This window comes from Salmo salar, chromosome ssa12 (assembly GCF_905237065.1).
Source record: "Salmo salar chromosome ssa12, Ssal_v3.1, whole genome shotgun sequence".
Lineage (NCBI taxonomy): Eukaryota > Metazoa > Chordata > Actinopteri > Salmoniformes > Salmonidae > Salmo > Salmo salar.
Window position 1 is genome coordinate 5,357,439 of NC_059453.1, and position 27,763 is coordinate 5,385,201.

The window sequence follows — 27,763 nt, forward strand, 5'->3', positions numbered from 1 at the left end:
CCATTCGATTAGATGTTTAGGAGTCTTATGGGTTGGGGGTAAAAGCTGTTTGGAAGTCTATTGCTCCTAGACTTGGCGCTCCAGTACCGCTTGCCGTGCGGTAGCAGAGAGGACAGTCTTTGACTAGGGTGGCTGGAGTCTTTTTTAGGGCCTTCCTCTGACACCGCCTGGTATAGAGGGCTTGGATGGCAGGAAGCTTGACCCTGGTGATGTACTGGGCCGTGCGCACTACCCTCTGCAGTGCCCTGCGGTCGGAGGCCGAGCAGTTGCCATACCAGGCAGTGATGCAACCCGTCAGGATGCTCTCAATGGTGCAGCTGTAAAACCTTTTGAGGATCTGAGGACCCATGCCAAATATTTTCTCTCAAACATTGAGACATTTGAGAGAAATAAGCTTTTTTTGCATATGGAAAATTTCAGGGATCTTATATTTCAGCTCATGAAACTTTTATATATTTTTTTATATTTATATTTTTGTTCAGTGTATAAAACGTCATGTAGATGTATATAATGAACAGACTAGGTCGATACCGCTCCTACACAGTCTAACAATACATCATGTAGATGTATATAATGAACAGACTAGGTCTATACTGCTACTACAGTTTGTTGTTAAAAAGTGGGATTAAAATGAATTTGTAAAAAATAGAATATTAGAAAAAGAAAAAGCGATTACAGCTGTGAGTCTTTCTGGGTGAGTCTCACAACTGGACTGTACAACATGTGCCCATTATTCTTTAAAAAAATCTTCAAGCTCTGTCAAATTGGTTATTGATCATTTCTAGACAACTATTTTCAGGTCTTGCCATAGATTTTCAAGCAGATTTAAGTCAAAACTGTAACTCGACCACTCAGGAACATTCACTGTCTTCTTGGTAAGCAACTCCAACATATATTTGGCCTTGTGTTTTAGGTTATTGTCCTGCTGAAAGGTGAATTCATCTCCCAGTATCTGGTGGAAAGCAGACTGAACCAGGTTTTCCTTTAGGATTTTGCCTGTGCTTAGCTCTATTCCGTTTATTTTTTATCCTGAAAAACTCCCCAGTCCATAACGATTACAAGCATACCCATAACCTGCTGCAGCCACCACTATGCTTGAAAATATGGAGAGTGGTACTCAGTAATGTGTTGCATTGGATTTGCCCCAAACATAATACTTTGTATTCAGAAAAAAAAAGTAAATTGCTTTGCCACATTTTTTGCAGTATTACTTTTGTTCCTTGTTGCAAACAGGATGGATGTTTTGGAATATTCTGTACAGTCTTCCTTATTTGTGACTCGTTTCTGGAAACTAGGCGTATGTCAAGCGTCAATGCTTCAGAGGAGAGCCATTTGAACCTAAACTTAAAAACAAAATATCAAAAGTTTTTTTTTTGTGGCATAAATGCAATCTGGTACATGTGAACTTTCATGTGCCTTAATAACAAACTTGTATGCCATCTGTAAATACGAATTACATTTTTAATTGTGAACCTAGTTGGTTTAGCCACAGAAAAAGACAAGCAAACCTTCCTGCTAGCCATGATTGGCTGAGATAATGAGTGGCATGGTTGTAGTAGAACTGCATAAGTGTTGCTCTCCACTTTCTGGAGGACCGAGTTTTGAAATCAGTGAAATTAGAGTATGATAGCTAAGGAGATGGAGAAAATTCTGGCGTGTGTTGCAAATATGCAGACAGAGTCGAAAAGAGAACACACAGAAGGCTGTTGTATAAAACACCTGTTTCCGGATTACATCTTCAAACTAAGGGCAACCATGGCATCCGTGACAGAGAGAGAGAAGCGTCCATCCATGTATACAGGTAAGAGAGTCTAGCTAGCTACATTTTCAGATATTACATGTTTCTAATTTTGTCAGTCGTTTTCAAGTTAAAGTGTACTGTTAGCTAGCTAACGCTAGCTGGCTAGCTAGCTAGCTAGCTAACGTTACGTGTATGATCTGTGTAGTAATATTATTCGTATCTCAGATCTGGCACTCCATATTAAATTTACGAACACACCCGTAGTATAAGCCAGCCTTTAGTCTTCAAATCTTTGGTTGTTTAGTACATAGCCTCACATGTGAATCCTTAAAGAGATGGGTGGGGCTAAGGCTTAAGAGGGTGTGAACGATGCTGAATGGGTGCTGACAAAGAAGAGTTCTCCAGTAGGTGTACCAAAACATTCAAGGGCATTTTCTCAAAAGTGAGGTTACAAGTTTATCAACTTTCAAAGCAGAATTACTTTCCCATTGTTCCTCAAATGCAGTGTATTATATACCATTTTCTAGCTCTGAGTCTCTACTTTTATCCAATGTAAAAAAAAAAACACACAATTTCAAATTTTGCTACATAAGACCGAATCGAGCCTTTCGGTCACATTTTCACTCTGTCAATTAGGTTAGTATTGCAGAGTAACTACAATGTTGATCCGTCATCAGTTTACACCTATCCCAGCCATTAAACTCTAACCGTTTTAAAGTCTCCAGTGGCCCAGTGGCGATTTTAGCATGTAAATCTTGGTGGGGCAAATATAAAGAAAATGTGGGATGCATGGTAGCAAAGCCACTACACAACACTAAGCAAAACAGTTAATTCAGCCTCATTTACTGCCTTTTAAAAAAACATAGCTGATATGGCTGACTTGCTTAAACAAATGTGGTTTCTACTGACAAGTGAGATGTACAAACTATGGCATAAGGGGACGACAAGCGCATAAGAGGCAATCCATAATTTCGATTAAGACATTAATGAGCGAGCTAGGACAGATGTTGTCAATATAACTATTTGTTCAGCACTTTTGAAATGTACAGTGACAGAATTCAGAACATGGGCCATTCTTACAGTATTCTCCCTGTAGACCAAGTCAGAACTGATAAGGGGGCATATGAGCAGACAATGAAAGCTCTTACAATATTCAATGATTCAATTTCTCTAAAACAGGCTATAGGCTACATGTGCACCACCAAGTCAGAACAGTAGGTGAAATTAAGAGGGGAAAATAGACCAAATTATTAGGGTGAGGCACATGGGCTACTAACAGCTTACTACACAACATACACTTAGTATTACTTTCTTAGCTACAGTTTCCATATCTCCCAGGCATACTAAATCATTTATGCAGGTGCATACAATAGATTTTTGGACTCACCACTCATTGTTGAATTTGCGACTTGTTGTGTAATGTTTATGTCCAATGGCCACCAATACATTTTATCTATCATTTCTCTTCATTATTTCTCTTCATATGACAAGGATTAAAAATAATTTGCCAGTAGATTGTCGACATGATTCATGATGATGACTGCTCGCTAAGATTTTGAAATGATGATGTGAATATACTGTAGATGTAACGTAATTTGACGTCATTTTATCTGTGGCCAATGACCTTGAGCCTTCTTGGATGGGCACGTCTAATGTAACTCTATGGCAGCAACCAAGGGGCTTGAATTTTCCATGTCTATCCTTAGACTTGGCGGTGACGTAGTGTCCCCATGAGTGACAGAAAACTGAGCCAATCACGGCACAACGCTACATATTTTCTGCTGGCTTGCCCCACCACCACAGAAAGCACTGAGCAAGGTTGAAACACCTGCAATTTAGAGTTAACTTACTCAAGAAAACAAAAAATGAGATCATATTAACTCAATGATATATATATATATATATACACACACACACACACACACAGTCGTGGCCAAAAGTTTTGAGAATGACACAAATATTAATTTTCACAAAGTCTGCTGCCTCAGTTTGTATGATGGCAATTTGCATATACTCCAGAATGTTATGAAGAGTGATCAGATGAATTGCAATTCATTGCAAAGTCCCTCTTCGCCATGCAAATGAACTGAATCCCCCAAAAACATTTCCACTGCATTTCAGCCCTGCCACAAAAGGACCAGCTGACATCATGTCAGTGATTATTTTGTTAACACAGGTGTGAGTGTTGACGAGGACAAGGCTGGAGATCACCCTGTCATGCTGATTGAGTTTGAATAACAGAGTGGAAGCTTCAAAAGGAGGGTGGTGCTTGGAATCATTGTTCTTCCTCTGTCAAACATGGTTACCTGCAAGGAAACACGTGCCGTCATCATTGCTTTGCACAAAAAGGGCTTCACAGGCAAGGATATTGCTGCCAGTAAGATTGCACCTAAATCAACCATTTATCGGATCATCAAGAACTTCAAGGAGAGCGGTTAAATTGTTGTGAAGAAGGCTTCAGGGCGCCCAAGAAAGTCCAGCAAGCGCCAGGACTGTCTCCTAAAGTTGATTCAGCTGCGGGATCGGGGCACCACCAGTACAGAGCTTGCTCAGGAATGGCAGCAGACAGGTGTGAGTGCATCTGCACGCACAGTGAGGCGAAGACTTTTGGAGGATGGCCTGGTGTCAAGAAGGGCAGCAAAGAAGCCACTTCTCTTCAGTAAAAACATCAGGGACAGACTAATATTCTGCAAAAGGTACAGGGATTAGACTGCTGAGGACTGGGGTAAAGTCATTTTCTCTGATGAATCCCCTTTCCGATTGTTTGGGGCATCCGGAAAAAAGCTTGTCCAGAGAAGACAAGGTGAGCGCTACCATTAGTCCTGTGTCATGCCAACAGTAAAGCATCCTGAGACTATTCATGTGTGGGGTTGCTTCTCAGCCAAGGGAGTGGGCTCACTCACAATTTTGCCTAAGAACACAGCCATGAATGAAGAATGGTACCAACACATCCTCAGAGAGCAACTTCTCCCAGCCATCCAGGAACAGTTTGGTGACAAACAATGCCTTTTCCAGCATTATGGAACACCTTGCCATAAGGCAAAAGTGATAACTAAGTGGCCCGGGGAACAAAACATCAATATTTTGGGTCCATAGCCAGGAAAGTCCCCAGACTTTAATCCCATTGAGAACTTGTGGTCAATCCTCAAGAGGCGGGTGGACAAACAAAAACCCACAAATTCTGACAAACTCCAAGCACTTTGCATCAACTTCATGTCATTGTCAATAAAAGCCTTTGACACTTATGAAATGCTTGTAATTATACTTCAGTATTCCATAGTAACATCTGACAAAAATATCTAAAGACACTGAAGCAGCCAACTTTGTGGAAATTAATGTGTCATTCTCCAAACTTTTGGCCACGACTGTATATATATATTTTTTTATTTTATTTTTTACATTGTTTGCAAACTGATATATGACACGTATTAATGCAAAAATAAAATGCAAAACAGGCATGCCCCCCCAACTTTTTTGTTATTTAAAGGCAAGCCCCACCTTCCCTGAATGATGGGTTGCCACTGCATTGGCAACCCATCATGTAAATGAGAACTTGTTTTCAACTGGCCTACCTGGTTAAATAAAGGTGAAATAAAATACATAAAATAGAATTGGCCTCATGGTGAAATCCCTGAGCGGTTTCCTTCCTCCCCGGCAACCGAATTAGGAAGCATACCTGTATTTTTGTAGTGACTATTAATACACCATCCAAAGTGTAATTAACTTCACCATGCTCAAAGGGATATTCAATGTCTGCTTTTTTTATTTTTACCCATCTACCCTTCTTTGCGATGCATTGGAAAACCTCCCAGATCTTTGTGGTTGAATCTGTTTGAAATTCACTGTTTGACTGAGGGACCTTACAGATAATTGTATGTGTGAGGTACAGAGATGAGGCAGTCATTCAAAAATCATGATAAACACTATTATTGCACACAGAGTCCATGCAACTTATGTGACTTGTCGATGGCTGTGGCACATTTCTACTCTAGAACTTATTTAGGCTTGCCATAATAAAGGGATTGAATACTTGAGTCAAGACTTTTCCACTTTGACATTATGGGATATTGTGTGCCAGAGACACACACAAAAAAGTACATTTAAACCATTTTAAATTCAGGCTGTAACACAACAAAATGTGGAAAAAGTCAAGTGGTGTGAATACTTTCTGAAGGCAATGTACATCGCCTGTGAAAAGAGGCTAGTTGCTGTTCACCCAAAACAACACTTTCAGATGGGAATGTCCGTTCTGTTTGTCGATGGCTGTGGTAGAGTACTGTTTCAGATGGGAATGTCCGTTCTGTTTGTCGATGGCTGTGGTAGAGTATACTGTTTCAGATGGGAATGTCCGTTCTGTTTGTCGATGGCTGTGGTAGAGTACTGTTTCAGATGGGAATGTCTGTTCTGTTTGTCGATGGCTGTGGTACAGTACTGTTTCAGATGGGGATGTCTGTTCTGTTTGTCGATGGCTGTGGTACAGTACTGTTACAGATGGGAATGTCCGTTCTGTTTGTCGATGGCTGTGGTACAGTATACTGTTTCAGATGGGAATGTCCGTTCTGTTTGTCGATGGCTGTGGTACAGTATACTGTTACAGATGGGAATGTCCGTTCTGTTTGTCGATGGCTGTGGTACAGTACTGTTTCAGATGGGAATGTCCGTTCTGTTTGTCGATGGCTGTGGTACAGTATACTGTTACAGATGGGGATGTCTGTTCTGTTTGTCGATGGCTGTGGTAGAGTATACTGTTTCAGATGGGAATGTCCGTTCTGTTTGTCGATGGCTGTGGCACAGTATACTGTTACAGATGGGAATGTCCATTCTATTTGTCGATGGCTGTGGTACAGTATACTGTTACAGATGGGAATGTCCGTTCTGTTTGTCGATGGCTGAGGTAGAGTACTGTTACAGATGGGAATGTCCATTCTATTTGTCGATGGCTGAGGTAGAGTACTGTTTCAGATGGGAATGTCCGTTCTGTTTGTCGATGGCTGTGGTACAGTATAATCTTACAGATGGGAATGTCCGTTCTATTTGTCGATGGCTGAGGTAGAGTACTGTTACAGATGGGAATGTCCGTTCTGTTTGTCGATGGCTGTGGTACAGTCCTGTTTCAGATGGAAATGTCCATTCTGTTTGTCGATGGCTGTGGTACAGTCCTGTTTCAGATGGGAATGTCCGTTCTGTTTGTCGATGGCTGTGGTACAGTATGTATATGTATGTATTATTTGTAGCGTTGTACAGCTAAGCCCGAGTCATCTTCAGACACAACACATTTAAATATCTGGCTGTGTCATTATGACTTTGGAGAATTATTTGACACATTGAACGTATTTCATTTTGAACAATTATAGGTTTCAAAGCTAAACATGGAGAAGAAAATAGGGATAGAATAAAAGACAGATTGGATCCTGAAAAATTGACCGCAATAACTGGTGAGTAGGTTTTTGTTTGTTTATCGATGGCAAATTAGTATTTAACAGTGTGCGGGTGTCATGATATTGTTTATAAAAATAATATGAATTATGAAACAGTGGTGGAAAAAGTACCCAATTGTTATACTAGAGTAAAAGTAAAGATACTTTAATAGAAAATGACTCAATGTAACGGTTGTCGTAGGTTAGAGACCAAGACGCAACAGGGAAGTGTATACTCATCTTCTTTTTTTAATATTGAAGAAGGTGAAACAAAATGAAACACGTATACAATTACGAAAATGGCACAAACAGTTCTGTCAGGTGAAGACCACAAAACAGAATACAACTACCCACAATCCAAACACACCCCTAATTATAGGACCTTCAATCAGAGGCAACGATAGACAGCTGCCTCCAACTGAAGGCCCCAACACCAATTAACTAAACATAGAAATACAAACGACTAGACAGAACATAGAAATAAACTAACATAGAACAATAACCAAAACCCTGGACTAATAAATCAAATACCCCTCTCTACATGGACACATACACACAACCACCCTGAACCACATAAAACAAATACCCCCTGCCATGTCCTGACCAAACTAAACACTAACAAATAACACCTTTACAGGTCAGAACGTGACACTCAAGCAAAAGTCACCCAGTAAAATTCTACTTGAGTAAAAGTATTTGGTATATACTTAAGTGTCAACAGTAAATGTAATTGCTAAAATATTCTTAAGTATCAAAAGTTAAAGTATAAATAATTTCAAATTCCTTATATTAAGAAAACTGGACGGCACGATTTGATTGTTTCTTAAATTAATACTCTCAGACAGCATTTACAAACGAAGCATGTGTTTAGAGAGTCCACCAGATCAGAGGTGGTAGGGATGACCAGGGATGCTCTCTTGATAAGTGTGTGAATTACAATATTTTCCTGTCCTGCTAAGCATTCAAAATGTTACGAGTACTTTCGGGTGTCAGGGAACATGTATGGAGTAAAAAGTACATTATTTTCTTTAGGAATGTAGTGAAGTAAAAGTACAGATCCCCCCCCTCCCAAATACAACTTAAGTAGTACTTCAAGTATTTTTACTTAAGTACTGTACACCACTGGTTATAAATGACTCATGGCAGAAAGAATGGTGAATATTATTCCAGACACTGACATGGCTTAAAAAGGGATACTGCGAGATTGAGATTTGTTATTTTTCTACTTACCTAGAGTCACACAAACTCATGATAAGCATTTTTATGTCTCTGCCAAAAATATAAAAAATGTCTCCCGGTACTGTAGCCAGCTCCTCTCAGAAGCAGAGAGACCTTCTAAGACCCAAAATGTCTCCCGGTACTGTAGCCAGCTCCTCTAAGAAGCAGAGAGACCTTCTAAGACCCAAAATGTCTCCCGGTACTGTAGCCAGCTCCTCTCAGAAGCAGAGAAACCTTCTAAGACCCAAAATGTCTCCCGGTACTGTAGCCAGCTCCTCTCAGAAGCAGAGAGACCTTCTAAGACCCCAAATGTCTCCCGGTACTGTAGCCAGCTCCTCTCAGAAGCAGAGAGACCTTCTAAGACCCAAAATGTCTCCCGGTACTGTAGCCAGCTCCTCTCAGAAGCAGAGAGACCTTCTAAGACCCAAGATGTCTCCCGGTACTGTAGCCAGCTCCTCTCAGAAGCAGAGAGACCTTCTAAGAACCAAAATGTCTCCCTTCTAACTACTCTAAAGCTTGGTGGTCTTTAGTCATCAATATTTTTGAAGTTTGTTCATTTTACTGATAATCATAAGGAGATTCTATCCACTTCCTCATTCTCTGTCTCGTTGTCGCATAGAGATCGCAACATTGTATCAGTCTCATTATGGAGTCTGTCAGTGTACAGGCAGTGCCATTGTATCTATGTCAATGTTGTGAGCAGAGTGTGGGAGCCGTATGTGTGCTCCCTGATGCACTTTGAGTCCATGTGATGTGAAGAATTTGTTTCCACATTATGAGCAGTGGTAAGAAATCTCCCTTGTGTGTTACCTCATGGTCTTTCCCTAACTGGGTAAATATCTTTCCACACTGAAAGCATTGGTAAGGTTTCTCTCCAGTGTGGCTTCTTTCATGTAATTTCAGTTGCCTTAACCAGGCACATATCATTCCACAGTGGGAACAGTTCCAAAAGGCTTCTCCCTAGTGTGTATTTTCTCATGCTGCTTCAGTTTCCCTAACTTCTTAAAACTCCTTTCACAATGGGAACCCTGGAAACGCTTCATTACAGAGTGTGTTAGCTCATGATATTTCAGGGTCCCTGATGAGGTAAAACTCTTTTCACAGTGGGAACAGTGGTAGGGCTTCTCTCCTGAGTGTTTTCTCTCGTGTTGTTTCATGTTACTTGACTCTGAGAAACTCTTTCCACACTGGGAGCAATGATAAGGTTTTTCTCCTGTGTGTGTCCTCTTATGCTTTTTCAAGTCCCCTGATGAGGTAAATCTTTTCCCACAGTGGGAGCAGTGGTAGGGTTTTTCTCCTGTGTGTATTCTCTTATGTTTTTTCATGTCCCCTAGCTGGGTAAACATTTTTCCACACTGGGCGCATTGATAGGGCTTGTCTCCTGAGTGTATTCTCTCATGTTTTTTCAGGTTACATGACATGGTGAAATTCTTTCCACACTGGGAGCAAAGGTAAGGTTTTTCTCCTGTGTGTGTTCTTTTATGATATTTTAAGTGTGCAGCTTGGGTAAAACGCTTTCCACACTGGGAGCATTGGTAGGGCTTCTCTCCTGAGTGTGTTCTCTCATGCCGTCTCAGGTGGTTTAATCGGCTAAATCTCTTCCCACAGTCTGAGCACTGGTAAGGTGGTACTCCAGAGTGAATTATTTTATGTTTTTTCAGATAATCCAATGAGGAAAAACTAGACTTTTCTCCTGAGTGTGTCCTCTCATGTTTTTTCAGGTTGCCTAACTCAGTAAAACACTTTCCACACAGGGAGCAGAGGAAATACTTTTTCCCTGTGTGTGTTCTCTCATGTCGTTTCAGGGACCCTAATCGGGTAAAACTCTTTGCACACTGAGAACAGTTATAAGGTGTCTCGCCTGAGTGTATTCTCAAGTATTCGGAAGAGGAAAATCTCTTTCTACATTTAGTGCATTGGTTAAGCTTCTCTCCTATGTGTATTCTCTCATGCGTTCTCAAATTCCCTAACTGGGAGCAACTCTTCCCACACTGAGAGCAGTGGTAAGGCTTCTCTCCAGTGTGTGTTCTCTTATGGTCTTTAAGGTACCCTAACTGGGTAAAACACATTCCACACTGGCAGCATTGGAAAGGATTTTCTCCTGTGTGTGTTCTCTCATGCCTTTTCAGGTTCCATAACCTGGTATATTTCTTTCCACACTGAGAGCAGTGGTGTTGTCTCGCTGGTTTGGACAGCTCTGGCTCTGGTTCGCCTGAAGGAGTCTTGCTGCTGTCAGAGTGAGAGTCTGGTCTCTCTCCTGCCAAAGACAAAAATAGGAGACTATTTAGTTTAACACTAATGTATCTGTTTGGCACTCAGCATTTAGGAGATAGATTGGGAATAAGGCCCTGGACTAGTGTCCTGTCTAGGGGGTGTACTGGTACATCAAGCTGCCTCACTACAGAAAAAATAAAACGGACGAGGTCTATACTGCTCCTACACGGTGTAACAATACATCATGTAGATGTATATAATGAACAGACTAGGTCTATACTGCTCCTACATGGTGTAACAATACATCATGTAGATGTATATAATGAACAGACTAGGTCCATACTGCTCCTACATGGTGTAACAATACATCATGTAGATGTATATAATGAACAGACAAGGTCTATACTGCTCCTACACGGTGTAACAATACATCATGTAGATGTATATAATGAACAGACTAGGTCTATACTGCTCCTACATGGTGTAACAATACATCATGTAGATGTATATAATGAACAGACTAGGTCTATACTGCTCCTACATGGTGTAACAATACATCATGTAGATGTATATAATGAACAGACTTGGTCTATACTGCTGCTACATGGTGTAACAATACATCATGTAGATGTATATAATGAACAGACTAGGTCTATACTGCTACTACATGGTGTAACAATACATCATGTAGATGTATATAACGAACAGACTAGGTCTATACTGCTCCTACATGGTGTAACAATACATCATGTAGATGTATATAATGAACAGACTAGGTCTATACTGCTCCTACATGGTGTAACAATACATCATGTAGATGTATATAATGAACAGACTAGGTCTATACTGCTCCTACATGGTGTAACAATACATCATGTAGATGTATATAATGAACAGACTAGGTCTATACTGCTCCTACATGGTGTAACAATACATCATGTAGATGTATATAATGAACAGACTAGGTCTATACTGCTCCTACATGGTGTAACAATACATCATGTAGATGTATATAATGAACAGACTAGGTCTATACTGCTCCTACATGGTGTAACAATACATCATGTAGATGTATATAATGAACAGACTAGGTCTATACTGCTCCTACATGGTGTAACAATACATCATGTAGATGTATATAATGAACAGACTAGGTCTATACTGCTCCTACATGGTGTAACAATACATCATGTAGATGTATATAATGAACAGACTAGGTCTATACTGCTCCTACATGGTGTAACAATACATCATATAGATGTATATAATGAACAGACTAGGTCTATACTGCTGCTACATGGTGTAACAATACATCATATAGATGTATATAATGAACAGACTAGGTCTATACTGCTCCTACATGGTGTAACAATACATCATGTAGATGTATATAATGAACAGACTAGGTCTATACTGCTGCTACATGGTGTAACAATACATCATATAGATGTATATAATGAACAGACTAGGTCTATACTGCTCCTACATGGTGTAACAATACATCATGTAGATGTATAAAATGAACAGACTAGGTCTATACTGCTCCTACATGGTGTAACAACAATACATCATGTAGATGTATATAATGAACAGACTAGGTCTATACTGCTCCTACATGGTGTAACAATACATCATGTAGATGTATATAATGAACAGACTAGGTCTATACTGCTCCTACATGGTGTAACAATACATCATGTAGATGTATATAATGAACAGACTAGGTCTATACTGCTCCTACATGGTGTAACAATACATCATGTAGATGTATATAATGAACATCTACTAGTGTCGTTCCACATTTTAATTATTCTGTTGCATTAATCAAATCTTTTTACAATCAGCACCTGTGTTTGTTTCTATGACATGGTGGAACTACGGGGCATTCATGTACTCCTTGGAAGTGGGAAACTGGTTCAAGTGCTTTTTAAGTCGGACCAATTCTTCAACTAATACGATTTTAGCTAGCTTGATAAGATAGGTAACTTTATTATTAGCAATGTTAGCTTATCTTATTTAAAGTAACTGTCCACTGTTTCCAGATTTCTACGAAATATGACCGATATACAGTGAGCACCATAATTCATTGGACAGTGACCATTTTTTTGTTATTTTGGTTCTATACTCTAGCACTTTGAGTTTGAAAGGATACAATGACAACGAGGGTGAAGTGCAGACTGTCAGCTTTAATTTGAGGGTATTTTCATACATATCGGATGAACCGTTTAGAAATGACAGCACCTTTTGTACATGGTCCCCCCTATTTTAAGGCACTACAAGTATTCGTTGAATTGGCTTCACAGGTGTGTTCATTTGTGTCGTTAGTGAATGCAGGAGCGCTGTTGATGAACAGTATTGATTCAAGACTTTGCTATTGCCTTTGGAGGTTGTTGTTGGGGTGTGACAACATGAGGAAGACAGCAGTGTCGATGCAAATGAAGCTGGCCGTCATAAGGCTCAGAAAAGAAAATCAATCAATCAATCAGGAACATTGCAAAAACACTGGGCACGCCCAAGTCAACAGTTTGGTTCATCATTAACAAGAAAAAAAACAACCGGTGAACTCAATTATGTCAAAAGACCCGGTAGACTGAGGAAGACCACTGTAGTGGATGACCGGAGAATACTCTCTATGGTGAAGAAAACCCCCCTGACAACAGCCCAACAGATCAAAAACACTCTCCTGGATGCAGGTGTAGATGTGTCAAAGTCTACCATACGTAGAAGACTACACCAGCAGGACTACAGAAGGTACACTACAAGATGCAAACCACTGATAAACCTGAAGAACAGAAAGGCGAGATTACAGTTTGCTAAAAAGCACCTAAAAGAGCCCCAAGAGTTCTGAAAAAAAAAGTATTGTGGACAGATGAAACAAAGATAACATGTACAAGAGTGATGGAAAGAGGAAAGCGTGGAGAAAAAAAAGACATGCCCATGATCCAAAGCATACCACGTCATCCGTGAAACATGGTGGAGGGGGTGTTATGGCTTGGGCCTGTATGGCTGCCAGTGGAAAAGGCTCACTTGTCTTCATCGATGATGTGATTGCAGACGGAAGTAGAACAAGGAATTCTGAAGTCTAGAGAAATATACTGCTCAAAAAAAATAAAGGGAACACTTAAACAACACATCCTAGATCTGAATGAAAGAAATAATCTCATTAAATACTTTTTTCTTTACATAGTTGAATGTGCTGACAACAAAATCACACAAAAATAATCAATGGAAATACAATTTATCAACCCATGGAGGTCTGGATTTGGAGTCACACTCAAAATTAAAGTGGAAAACCACACTACAGGCTGATCCAACTTTGATGAAATGTCCTTAAAACAAGTCAAAATGAGGTTCAGTAGTGTGTGTGGCCTCCACGTGCCTGTATGACCTCCCAACAACGCCTGGGCATGCTCCTGATGAGGTGGCGGATGGTCTCCTGAGGGATCTCCTCCCAGACCTGGACTAAAGCATCCGCCAACTCCTGGACAGTCTGTGGTGCAACGTGGCGTTGGTGGATGGAGCGAGACATGATGTCCCAGATGTGCTCAATGGGATTCAGGTCTGGGGAACGGGCGGGCCAGTCCATAGCATCAATGCCTTCCTCTTGCAGGAACTGCTGACACACTCCAGCCACATGAGGTCTAGCATTGTCTTGCATTAGGAGGAACTCAGGGCCAACCGCACCAGCATATGGTCTCACAAGGGGTCTGAGGATCTCATCTCGGTACCTAATGGCAGTCAGGCTACCTCTGGCGAGCACATGGAGGGCTGTGCGGCCCCCCAAAGAAATGCCACTCCACACCATGACTGACCCACCGCCAAACCGGTCATGCTGGAGGATGTTGCAGGCAGCAGAACGTTCTCCACGGCGTCTCCAGACTCTGTCACGTCTGTCATGTGCTCAGTGTGAACCTGCTTTCATCTGTGAAGAGCACAGGGCGCCAGTGGCGAGTTTGCCAATCTTGGTGTTCTATGGCAAATGCCAAACGTCCTGCACGGTGTTGGGCTGTAAGCACAACCCCCACCTGTGGACGTCGGGCCCTCATACCACCCTCATGGAGTCTGTTTCTGACCGTTTGAGCAGACACATGCACATTTGTGGCCTGCTGGAGGTCATTTTGCAGGGCTCTGGCAGTGCTTCTCCTGCTCCTCCTTGCACAAAGGCGGAGGTAGCGGTCCTGCTGCTGGGTTATTGCCCTCCTACGGCCTCCTCCACGTCTCCTGATGTACTGGCCTGTCTCCTGGTAGCGCCTCCATGCTCTGGACACTACACTGACCGATATACAGTGAGCACCATAATTCATTGGACAGTGACCATTTTTTTGTTATTTTGGTTCTATACTCTAGCACTTTGAGTTTGAAAGGATACAATGACACTACACCGCATTGATGTGCCATCCTGGATGAGCTGCACTACCTGAGCCACTTGTGTGGGTTGTAGACTCCGTCTCATGCTACCACTAGAGTGAAAGCACCGCCAGCATTCAAAAGTGACCAAAACATCAGCCAGGAAGCATAGGAACTGAGAAGTTGTCTGTGGTCCCCACCTGCAGAACCACTCCTTTATTGGGTGTGTCTTGCTAATTGCCTATAATTTCCACCTGTTGTCTATTCCATTTGCACAACAGCATGTGAAATTTATTGTCAATCAGTGTTGCTTCCTAAGTGGACAGTATGATTTCACAGAAGTGTGATTGACTTGGAGTTACATTGTGTTGTTTAAGTGTTGCCTTTATTTTTTTGAGCAGTGTATTTTATCTGCTCAGATAAAACCAAATGCCTCCGAACTCATTGGATGGAACTTCATCATGCAACAAGACAATGACCCTAAACATACTGCTAGAGCAACGAAGGGGTTTTTGATGGCCAAAAGTGGAAAATCCTTGACTGGCCGAGTCAATCACCGGATCTGAATCCAATTGAAAATGCATTTTACATGCTGAAGAGGAGACTGAAGGCAATAAGTCCCCGAAACAAGCAGGAACTGAAGATGGCTGCAGTACAGGCCTGGCAGAGCATCACCAGGGAAGATACCCAGCGTCTGGTGATGTCGATGCATCGCAGATTTCAAGCAGTCATTGCATGCAAAGGATATGCGACCAAATATTAACAATGATTACTTCATTCTAAATTATGTTAAACTGTCCAATGTTTTTTGATGCACGAAAATGGGGGGGGAGGCTATGTACAAAAGCTTCTATAATTTATAAACGGTTCATCCGATATGTATGAAAATACCCTCAAATTAAAGCTGACAGTCTGCACTTCACCCTCATTGTCATTGTATCCTTTCAAACTCAAAGTGCTAGAGTACAGGAGCAAAATAACAAATAAATGGTCAGTGTCCAATGAATTATGGTGCTCACTGTATAAGTACAATAGGAGTTAAATAGTTTTCCTTCCAACAAAATTGTAATTAAGTTAAAAAGCAGCTTTTCTGTGTTGGAATGGTGTGGGCGTATAATGGTCACAAAAAAATATTCATGCAAGTAGACTGCTGATTGGACAGCTCATCCTTCTCAGGAGGATGACATCATCCTCTATGACAGTGGTTCCCAACTCCAGTCCTCCAGTACCCCCAACAGCACACATTTTGTTGTGGCCCGGGACACCTGATTCTACTTGTCAACTAATCATCAACCCCTCAATGAGTCTATACTCAACATCCCACTAGAGGGCAAAATAAATATAGATTTTTTAAACGTGATTTGAAGCTCTACATCATTTGTTTTTAAAATCTCAATGGTGTCTTTAAGTCCTTAGATGTTTAGGTCATGAAGAGGACAGAACCAAGACAAGGAAGAATAATTTTGATCTGGATTAAATGCCTCAGGTTAAATATATATATATATATATATATATATAATAATCATCTGTGGCGTTGTGTTGTGTCATCTATCTATGACATCATCTGTGGCGTTGTGTCATCTATCTATGCCTCAGGTCATTTAATTTACACAATAAGGCAGGTGAATTTGTGAATTATCATGAATAACACAAGGGCTGTTGTTAGTGTGTTATTCACCATAATCCACAGGTTTGAGTGCCTTATTGCATTTAGAAAACATTTTAAAAAGAGGAACTACATGTTTTCATTAAAAACATTATTTTAATGAGTAGGGGAGCTCACGGGCAATTGTACTTTTTTGGGGTGTTTTACTCAATTTCTCAGAAACACTTGAACTAGGCAAATTCATTGTTTGAAATAACAAACGCACATCTGTCTCATAATCATTCATACCATTTATAGGTCTGTGCATAAAATGGTCAGATCATAATATTGATTTTAATCTGAGAAGTCTGGACTTTACATTTGCCCCCCGTGCCAGGGCCAATTGTAACAGTCGATGTAACACCGAAAAATGGTACTAAATAAATGTACTTAACTTCAAAACCATTCATGTTTATGAATTATCATAGACGTATGTAATGATTTTGCTAGAAATATAAGTATTTTTATGTACGTAACCAATATTTACGGTAACAGCCCTGTTTTTGCATTGCCATTCATTTCCTCTCAAAACATCTGTCTGATGGCCATCATGGTGCCCATATCTCTTTAGAACTTGTTTGGCTGCTACAGGACCCCAAGGCTGGTTAAAGTGAGTATATGATAATTCAACTTGTTTGGCTTCTACAGGACCCCAAGGCTGGTTAAAGTGAGTATATGATAATTCAACTTGTTTGGCTGCTACAGGACCCCAAGGCTGGTTAAAGTGAGTATATGATCATTCAACTTGTTTGGCTTCTACAGGACCCCAAGGCTGGTTAAAGTGAGTATATGATAATTCAACTTGTTTGGCTTCTACAGGACCCCAAGGCTGGTTAAAGTGAGTATATGATAATTCAACTTGTTTGGCTGCTACAGGACCCCAAGGCTGGTTAAAGTGAGTATATGATAATTCAACTTGTTTGGCTTCTACAGGACCCCAAGGCTGGTTAAAGTGAGTATATGATAATTCAACTTGTTTGGCTGCTACAGGACCCCAAGGCTGGTTAAAGTGAGTATATGATAATTCAACTTGTTTGGCTGCTACAGGACCCCAAGGCTGGTTAAAGTGAGTATATGATCATTCAACTTGTTTGGCTTCTACAGGACCCCAAGGCTGGTTAAAGTGAGTATATGATAATTCAACTTGTTTGGCTTCTACAGGACCCCAAGGCTGGTTAAAGTGAGTATATGATAATTCAACTTGTTTGGCTTCTACAGGACCCCAAGGCTGGTTAAAGTGAGTATATGATAATTCAACTTGTTTGGCTTCTACAGGACCCCAAGGCTGGTTAAAGTGAGTATATGATAATTCAACTTGTTTGGCTGCTACAGGACCCCAAGGCTGGTTAAAGTGAGTATATGATAATTCAACTTGTTTGGCTTCTACAGGACCCCAAGGCTGGTTAAAGTGAGTATATGATAATTCAACTTGTTTGGCTTCTTCAGGACCCCAAGGCTGGTTAAAGTGAGTATATGATAATTCAACTTGTTTGGCTGCTACAGGACCCCAAGGCTGGTTAAAGTGAGTATATGATAATTCAACTTGTTTGGCTTCTACAGGACCCCAAGGCTGGTTAAAGTGAGTATATGATCATTCAACTTGTTTGGCTTCTACAGGACCCCAAGGCTGGTTAAAGTGAGTATATGATCATTCAACTTGTTTGGCTTCTTCAGGACCCCAAGGCTGGTTAAAGTGAGTATATGATAATTCAACTTGTTTGGCTGCTACAGGACCCCAAGGCTGGTTAAAGTGAGTATATGATAATTCAACTTGTTTGGCTGCTACAGGACCCCAAGGCTGGTTAAAGTGAGTATATGATAATTCAACTTGTTTGGCTTCTACAGGACCCCAAGGCTGGTTAAAGTGAGTATATGATAATTCAACTTGTTTGGCTTCTTCAGGACCCCAAGGCTGGTTAAAGTGAGTATATGATAATTCAACTTGTTTGGCTGCTACAGGACCCCAAGGCTGGTTAAAGTGAGTATATGATAATTCAACTTGTTTGGCTTCTTCAGGACCCCAAGGCTGGTTAAAGTGAGTATATGATAATTCAACTTGTTTGGCTGCTACAGGACCCCAAGGCTGGTTAAAGTGAGTATATGATAATTCAACTTGTTTGGCTTCTACAGGACCCCAAGGCTGGTTAAAGTGAGTATATGATCATTCAACTTGTTTGGCTTCTACAGGACCCCAAGGCTGGTTAAAGTGAGTATATGATAATTCAACTTGTTTGGCTTCTACAGGACCCCAAGGCTGGTTAAAGTGAGTATATGATAATTCAACTTGTTTGGCTTCTTCAGGACCCCAAGGCTGGTTAAAGTGAGTATATGATAATTCAACTTGTTTGGCTGCTACAGGACCCCAAGGCTGGTTAAAGTGAGTATATGATAATTCAACTTGTTTGGCTTCTACAGGACCCCAAGGCTGGTTAAAGTGAGTATATGATCATTCAACTTGTTTGGCTTCTACAGGACCCCAAGGCTGGTTAAAGTGAGTATATGATCATTCAACTTGTTTGGCTTCTTCAGGACCCCAAGGCTGGTTAAAGTGAGTATATGATAATTCAACTTGTTTGGCTTCTACAGGACCCCAAGGCTGGTTAAAGTGAGTATATGATAATTCAACTTGTTTGGCTGCTACAGGACCCCAAGGCTGGTTAAAGTGAGTATATGATAATTCAACTTGTTTGGCTTCTACAGGACCCCAAGGCTGGTTAAAGTGAGTATATGATAATTCAACTTGTTTGGCTGCTACAGGACCCCAAGGCTGGTTAAAGTGAGTATATGATAATTCAACTTGTTTGGCTGCTACAGGACCCCAAGGCTGGTTAAAGTGAGTATATGATCATTCAACTTGTTTGGCTTCTACAGGACCCCAAGGCTGGTTAAAGTGAGTATATGATAATTCAACTTGTTTGGCTTCTACAGGACCCCAAGGCTGGTTAAAGTGAGTATATGATAATTCAACTTGTTTGGCTTCTACAGGACCCCAAGGCTGGTTAAAGTGAGTATATGATAATTCAACTTGTTTGGCTTCTACAGGACCCCAAGGCTGGTTAAAGTGAGTATATGATAATTCAACTTGTTTGGCTGCTACAGGACCCCAAGGCTGGTTAAAGTGAGTATATGATAATTCAACTTGTTTGGCTTCTACAGGACCCCAAGGCTGGTTAAAGTGAGTATATGATAATTCAACTTGTTTGGCTTCTTCAGGACCCCAAGGCTGGTTAAAGTGAGTATATGATAATTCAACTTGTTTGGCTGCTACAGGACCCCAAGGCTGGTTAAAGTGAGTATATGATAATTCAACTTGTTTGGCTTCTACAGGACCCCAAGGCTGGTTAAAGTGAGTATATGATCATTCAACTTGTTTGGCTTCTACAGGACCCCAAGGCTGGTTAAAGTGAGTATATGATCATTCAACTTGTTTGGCTTCTTCAGGACCCCAAGGCTGGTTAAAGTGAGTATATGATAATTCAACTTGTTTGGCTGCTACAGGACCCCAAGGCTGGTTAAAGTGAGTATATGATAATTCAACTTGTTTGGCTGCTACAGGACCCCAAGGCTGGTTAAAGTGAGTATATGATAATTCAACTTGTTTGGCTTCTACAGGACCCCAAGGCTGGTTAAAGTGAGTATATGATAATTCAACTTGTTTGGCTTCTTCAGGACCCCAAGGCTGGTTAAAGTGAGTATATGATAATTCAACTTGTTTGGCTGCTACAGGACCCCAAGGCTGGTTAAAGTGAGTATATGATAATTCAACTTGTTTGGCTTCTTCAGGACCCCAAGGCTGGTTAAAGTGAGTATATGATAATTCAACTTGTTTGGCTGCTACAGGACCCCAAGGCTGGTTAAAGTGAGTATATGATAATTCAACTTGTTTGGCTTCTACAGGACCCCAAGGCTGGTTAAAGTGAGTATATGATCATTCAACTTGTTTGGCTTCTACAGGACCCCAAGGCTGGTTAAAGTGAGTATATGATAATTCAACTTGTTTGGCTTCTACAGGACCCCAAGGCTGGTTAAAGTGAGTATATGATAATTCAACTTGTTTGGCTTCTTCAGGACCCCAAGGCTGGTTAAAGTGAGTATATGATAATTCAACTTGTTTGGCTGCTACAGGACCCCAAGGCTGGTTAAAGTGAGTATATGATAATTCAACTTGTTTGGCTTCTACAGGACCCCAAGGCTGGTTAAAGTGAGTATATGATCATTCAACTTGTTTGGCTTCTACAGGACCCCAAGGCTGGTTAAAGTGAGTATATGATCATTCAACTTGTTTGGCTTCTTCAGGACCCCAAGGCTGGTTAAAGTGAGTATATGATAATTCAACTTGTTTGGCTTCTACAGGACCCCAAGGCTGGTTAAAGTGAGTATATGATAATTCAACTTGTTTGGCTGCTACAGGACCCCAAGGCTCGTTAAAGTGAGTATATGATAATTCAACTTGTTTGGCTGCTACAGGACCCCAAGGCTGGTTAAAGTGAGTATATGATAATTCAACTTGTTTGGCTTCTACAGGACCCCAAGGCTGGTTAAAGTGAGTATATGATAATTCAACTTGTTTGGCTTCTACAGGACCCCAAGGCTGGTTAAAGTGAGTATATGATAATTCAACTTGTTTGGCTTCTACAGGACCCCAAGGCTGGTTAAAGTGAGTATATGATAATTCAACTTGTTTGGCTTCTACAGGACCCCAAGGCTGGTTAAAGTGAGTATATGATAATTCAACTTGTTTGGCTTCTTCAGGACCCCAAGGCTGGTTAAAGTGAGTATATGATAATTCAACTTGTTTGGCTGCTACAGGACCCCAAGGCTGGTTAAAGTGACTATATGATAATTCAACTTGTTTGGCTTCTACAGGACCCCAAGGCTGGTTAAAGTGAGTATATGATAATTCAACTTGTTTGGCTTCTACAGGACCCCAAGGCTGGTTAAAGTGAGTATATGATCATTCAACTTGTTTGGCTTCTTCAGGACCCCAAGGCTGGTTAAAGTGAGTATATGATAATTCAACTTGTTTGGCTGCTACAGGACCCCAAGGCTGGTTAAAGTGAGTATATGATCATTCAACTTGTTTGGCTGCTACAGGACCCCAAGGCTGGTTAAAGTGAGTATATGATAATTCAACTTGTTTGGCTTCTACAGGACCCCAAGGCTGGTTAAAGTGAGTATATGATAATTCAACTTGTTTGGCTGCTACAGGACCCCAAGGCTGGTTAAAGTGAGTATATGATAATTCAACTTGTTTGGCTTCTACAGGACCCCAAGGCTGGTTAAAGTCAGTATATGATAATTCAACTTGTTTGGCTTCTACAGGACCCCAAGGCTGGTTAAAGTGAGTATATGATCATTCAACTTGTTTGGCTTCTACAGGACCCCAAGGCTGGTTAAAGTGAGTATATGATTGTTCAACTTGTTTGGCTTCTTCAGGACCCCAAGGCTGGTTAAAGTGAGTATATGATCATTCATGTATAATTTATACTATCCTAAAGTTAAATCACTAGTTGTTTTCATAATTTGGCTGCTTGGCTTAGGGCAATGTTAACACTGCGCTGGGGGCAATTGTAACAAGGTGTTAACCAACCCGGCTGTCATGACAACACCTCGTGTGCCTAGCAAGAGACAACAATAGCGGAACATGTCAATCATGCTAGTTTGAATTCTTGGACATTAATGTTCAGGACAGTATAAGGAAAATAAAGCCGGTGGGGGAAAAAACGACTTTCACCCCTAAAAAACAAACATTTTAAAACTTTCAAGCAGGGAGCGAATCTAAATGGACATGTACTGGATGAGTTTCATCAGTCTGTCTTGTTTCTGTTTGGAGAAATTCAAAGTTTTATAATTAACCCCGGTCTCCCCTAAATTAGTTTGATTTCATCTTTCCAGCAGAGGATATAGTGCGGACACACAATGCATTCGGAAAGTATTCAGACCCCTTCACTTTTTTGTTACGTTACAGCTTTATTCTAAAATGGATTAAATTGTTTTTTTTTCTCCCCTCATCAATCTATACACAATACCCCATAATGACAACACAATACCCCATAATGACAACACAATACCCCATAATGACATCACAATACCCATAATGACATCACAATACCCAATAATGACAAAGCAAAAACAGGTTTTTAGACATTTTTGCACAAAGAAACTGAAATATCACACTTACATAAGTATTCAGACCCTTTTCAGTACTTTGTTGAAGCACCTTTGGCAGCAATTACAGCCTCTGGTCTTCTTGGGAATGACCCTACAAGCTTGGCACACCTGTATTTGGGGTGTTTCTCCCATTCTTCTCTGCAGATCCTCTCAAGCTCTGTCAGGTTGGATGGGGAGCGTCACCTCATGACGCTTCACCGTAGGGATGGTGCCAGGTTTCCTCCAGACGTGACACTTGGCATTCAGGCCAAAGAGTTCAATCTTGGTTTCATCAGACCAGAGAATCTTGATTGTCATGGTCTGAGAATCATTCAGTGCCTTTTGGCAAACTCCAACCGGGCTGTCATGGGCCACTTTAACTAAAGAGTGGCTTCCGTCTACCATAAAGGCCTTATTGGTGGAGTGCTGCAGAGATGGTTGTCCTTCTGGAAGGTTCTCCCATCTCCACAGAGGAACTCTGGATTTCTGTCAGAGTGACATATCGGGTTCTTGGTCACCTCCCTGACCAAGGCCCTTCTCCCCTGATTCTCAGTTTGGCCGTGGTGGTTCCAAACTTCTTCTATTTAAGAATGATGGAGACCACTGTGTTCTTGGGGACCTTCAGTGGTGCAGACATTTTTTGGTACCCTTTTCCAGATCTGTGCCTCAACACAATCCTGTCTCTGAGCTCTACGGACAATTCCTTCGACCTCATGGCTTGGTTTTTTACTCTGATATGCACTGTCAACTGTGGGACCTTATATCGACAGGTCTGTGCCTTTCCAAATCATGTCCAATCAATTGAATTTACCGCAGGTGGACTCCAATCAAGTTGTAGAAACATCTCAAGGATGATCAATGGAAACAGGATGCACCTGAGCTCAATTGAGTCTCACAGAAAAGGGTCTGAATACTTATATAAATAAGGTATGTGTTTTTTATTTTTAATACATTTGCAAACATTTCTAAAAACCTGTTTTCATTTAGTCATTATGGGGTATTGCGTGTAGATTGATGAGAATTTGTATTTATTTAATCCATTTTAGAATATGGCTGTAACGTAACAAAATGTAGAAATAGTCAAGCGGTCTGAATACTTCCTGAATGCACTGTAACAGTATATTGACCTAAGAGTACTTCCCGAATGCACTGTAACAGTATATTGACCTAAGAGTACTTCCTGAATGCACTGTAACAGTATATTGACCTAAGAGTACTTCCTGAATGCACTGTAACAGTATATTGACCTAAGAGTACTTCCTGAATGCACTGTAACAGTATATTAACCTAAGAGTTATGAAAGTTGGTAGAATTGTCTTTATAATGATTCCACAGCTGTAAGTATTCACTCTGGGGTGAATTTGTAATTAAGTGTTATATATATAATGTTTCTTTCACTTTGGAAATGTGGAGCCGATTGTGTAGGTAAGTAGGGACAAATATCAAATGTTATCTCTTTTTTTGTTTTAATTTTAGGGCAGCAAAATGCAGACTTTCATTAGTCACTGTAGCAAGGTTTATACAAATGCCCTCTGTTGGAAACCATATACTTGACTAGATCTATGGGGTTGTCCTGTCTAGACACATTTTTTACAGGAATGGGGAAGGATTGTTGATATGGGTTTTATGAATTGTGTATGCATAGGTAATATAATGGGAAGCCTTTTAATCCATTAACGTTTGGTTGGTTGACCACCACTCTTTGTACCTTTAAACAGTTCCTACAATACAGAACAACATATTCAAGTGTAGAATGCTCTTTTAAAAAGCAGACATTAGTTCAACAACTGCAGAATTTGTGGCCCTGTTTTTAAGATGGTACTCACCGGTGGTAATCAGATTTCCAGTCTTCTCTAATTCTCCCTCATCCAATGTGACAGTAATCTCCCCCTCCTCCTCTTTCACTCCAAATACTGCATCCTGCTCTTTCTCCTCCTTCACTCTGAACGATTCTTCTTCTTTCACTGTAACGTCTTTCTCTTCTTCTTTCACTGTAACAGCCTCACCCTCTACTTCTTGTTTTACTGTGACATCCTCTTCTTCCTTCTCCTCTTTCACGGGAGCTTCTTTCTCCGTCCAACAGACCTCCTCTTCTTTAGCAGGAGGAGAGTAGCTTAGTGAACTCATGGTCGGGGATGTTAGTTAGCTGGTTAGCATTAATGATTAGCCGAGTGCTACTTCTGATTTAACCAGTCAGCTAGCTGACTACTAGCAACGTAAAATGAAATTAAATGCAGCAACCAGCTATACGACAGACTTGTGTTTAAAACACATTGGCTAATATACACCGACAGTGGCTAAAGAATGTTAGTGTTTCGGCTGTTAGCTAGCAAGCTACCGAGGTGGATGACTTGCTGCTGTTGTTGTTGTTGTTGTTGAAGAAGAAGCGTCCACTAGATTATACGTCATGCTGGAAGCTTCACCTGAAATACACACATCGCCATCTGCTGACTGGATAAAGCAGTTGAGAGAATTAAAAATGTTTATTTTTATTAAATAGTATTATTATATTGCGACATACAAAGAGAAGTACGATGGCGTATGCCGCCACTCCAATAAAAAAAATATATAATGACGAGATAAGATCACGTTATTAGTTAATAATTCAATAATTTGTTATAATGAAATAATCCATGATCTCGTTATTATAAGAAAGATCATGTTACAACAAGAAATATGTCGTTATTACGAGAAAGATCATGTTATAACAAGAAATATGTCATTATTACGAGAAAGATCATGTTATAACAAGAAATGTTGTTATTACGAGAAAGATCATGTTATAACAAGAAATAATTCAGTTCCAGTTTTTTCTATTAGACTTTTTTCTTTTTTACTTCGAAATGGTAGTTACAGTCTTGTCCCATCGCTGCAACTCCTGTGCAGAGAGAGAGGCGAAGGTCGAAAGCCATGCGTCCTCCAAAACACGACCCGCCAAGCCGCACTGCTTCTTGACCACCTCATGGGTCTCCCGGTCTCGGCCAGCTGCGACGGGATCGAACCCGGATCTGTAGTGATGCCTCTAGCACTGATCAGTGCCTTAGACCACTGCGCCACTCAGGAGGCCCATCCAGTTGCACTTTATTATGAGAAAGAGCCTTCATTATGCAGAAACGTTAGCGTAGGCTACTTGGCAGGCTTGGCTTCCTCTCATGCACAGGTTGACATTATGGCCGGTTTGTTTGAGTTGATCAACTTTTATTTTCTCCTCAGTTTGAGGCACTGGGTGATATTAGTGTAACGGAGCAATATAGATGGTGTTGTCATTAGTTTACCTACATTGCAGAGAAATCTGATTTCTCTCTCGTAGCCGTGGGAAGTTTGGGTGCTGAGGGTGTTGCAGCATCACCTGAAAAAAAAAAATATATATATATATATATATATATTAATAAAACATTTAAATAAACATAATCACAAAAGTAGTGCACTGGGCCTTTACGACACCTGCATTAGTGGACTGGGCCTTTACAACACCTGTATTAGTGCACTGGGCATTTACGACACCTGTATTAGTGCACTGGGCCTTTACGACACCTGTATTAGTGGACTGGGCCTTTACGACACCTGTATTAGTGGACTGGGCCTTTACGACACCTGTATTAGTGGACTGGGCCTTTACGACACCTGTATTAGTGCACTGGGCATTTATGACACCTGTATTAGTGCACTGGGCCTTTACGACACCTGTATTAGTGGACTGGGCCTTTACGACACCTGTATTAGTGGACTGGGCCTTTACAACACCTGTATTAGTGCACTGGGCATTTACGACACCTGTATTAGTGCACTGGGCCTTTACAACACCTGTATTAGTGCACTGTGCATTTACGACACCTGTATTAGTGCACTGGGCCTTTACGACACCTGTATTTGTGCACTGGGCCTTTACGACACCTGTATTAGTGCACTGGGCCTTTACGACACCTGTATTAGTGCACTGGGCCTTTACTGGGCCTTTATTAGTGGACTGATATAGCCGTCTGCAGTGCAGGAAAACATTTTTCTCTCACAAAAGTAGTGCTACTCCTGTATTCAGGACTGGTCCTGGACATTCTGAGACAGAAATATTGCTTCCCCTGCAAAACTAGAATAGTCCACATTATCAAAATTATGTTGAAAAGACATCTAAGTTACATATTTTCCCAGATGTTGAAGTTAGGTTCAATTTAACTTCTGAATGAAAGGTGAAAATAAGTATTTTCAGGACGTTGAAATCAGGTTCATTTTCGGTTCTGAATGAAATTTGAAAAGACGTCATCTATAGATGTCTATGTTTGGACCAAAATCAAGGCCCGGCCCAAACCAGACCAAAAACCAACTTCCTTGGAACGTGGAAATCAAGGTCTGTCTGGACTGCACCAAATAAAGAGTGCTGGTCAGGACAAAAAAAAAAAGACTTCCAAAAGATGTCAGTGTTGGACCGTGTGTGCTTACTGGGGTGTAGCCTACCTTGTCGGCCTGCAGTGGAATTTTATGAATGCCCATCCATATTAGGTCCAACGTTTGTAATGCAGGTTGCTGCATTGGCTTTATTAGCCCTGATTCCGGTGACTAATCCGTTTCGCTATTTAAGCTCTGAATATCAGCTACCCAACTTTATCAGGAGTTATTCTGAGCCTATTTGCAGTGTGTTCACACAGCCGGCATCACTCCAACCAAAACAATCTCACATTCATTCGTGTAAACGTTTACAAAAATTATTTCAGCAGATTTCGTGTGTTTTTGTGTGGCTTAATTCATGTGAAAAGACACACATTTTTGTGTGACTTAATTTGTAGGAAAAAAGGGAAAAAAAAGGGTGACTTCATGTTTTGGTACCCTTCCCCAGATCTGTGCCTCGACACAATCCTGTCATGGAGCTCCACAGACAAATCCTTCGACCTCATGGCTTGGTTTTTGCTCACAGTCTGTCCGTTTGGTTGTTACAGTCTGTGTCCCCATCTAGACAGTCTGTCCGTTTGGTTGTTACAGTCTGTGTCCCCATCTAGACAGTCTGTCCGTTTGGTTGTTACAGTCTGTGTCCCCATCTAG

At 40.9% G+C, this 27,763-nt stretch overlaps 1 protein-coding gene across 2 annotated transcripts; it reads right to left on the reverse strand.

Annotated features, from left to right (window-relative positions):
* Window positions 1–8,222: 8,222 nt before the first annotated feature.
* On the reverse strand, window positions 8,223–25,113 carry LOC106595612 (zinc finger protein OZF-like). Of its 2 annotated transcripts, XR_006757830.1 has the most exons (3): window positions 24,559–25,113; window positions 8,851–10,633; window positions 8,223–8,730 (listed from the first exon to the last, which is right to left on the reverse strand). XR_006757830.1 is itself a non-coding variant. In XM_045690525.1 (2 exons), exons 1-2 carry the CDS (start codon window positions 24,857–24,859, stop codon window positions 9,300–9,302), a joined length of 1,635 nt encoding a protein of 544 aa, XP_045546481.1. In that variant the 5' UTR covers window positions 24,860–25,113; the 3' UTR covers window positions 8,223–9,299. The 2 variants fall into 2 exon arrangements, 1 of the variants encoding a protein (XP_045546481.1); XM_045690525.1 differs by having other exon boundaries at window positions 8,223–10,633.
* Between the last annotated feature and the right edge of the window lie 2,650 nt (window positions 25,114–27,763).

Excerpts from the sequence above, each read along its gene's own strand:
- LOC106595612 (XM_045690525.1), bottom strand. The coding sequence starts at position 24,859 with ATGAGTTCACTAAGCTACTCTCCTCCTGCTAAAGAAGAGGAGGTCTGT. Across the intron at positions 10,634-24,558 it reads TGGAAATCTGATTACCACCG|GAGAGAGACCAGACTCTCAC; the intron begins GTGAGTACCATC and ends TGTCTTTGGCAG.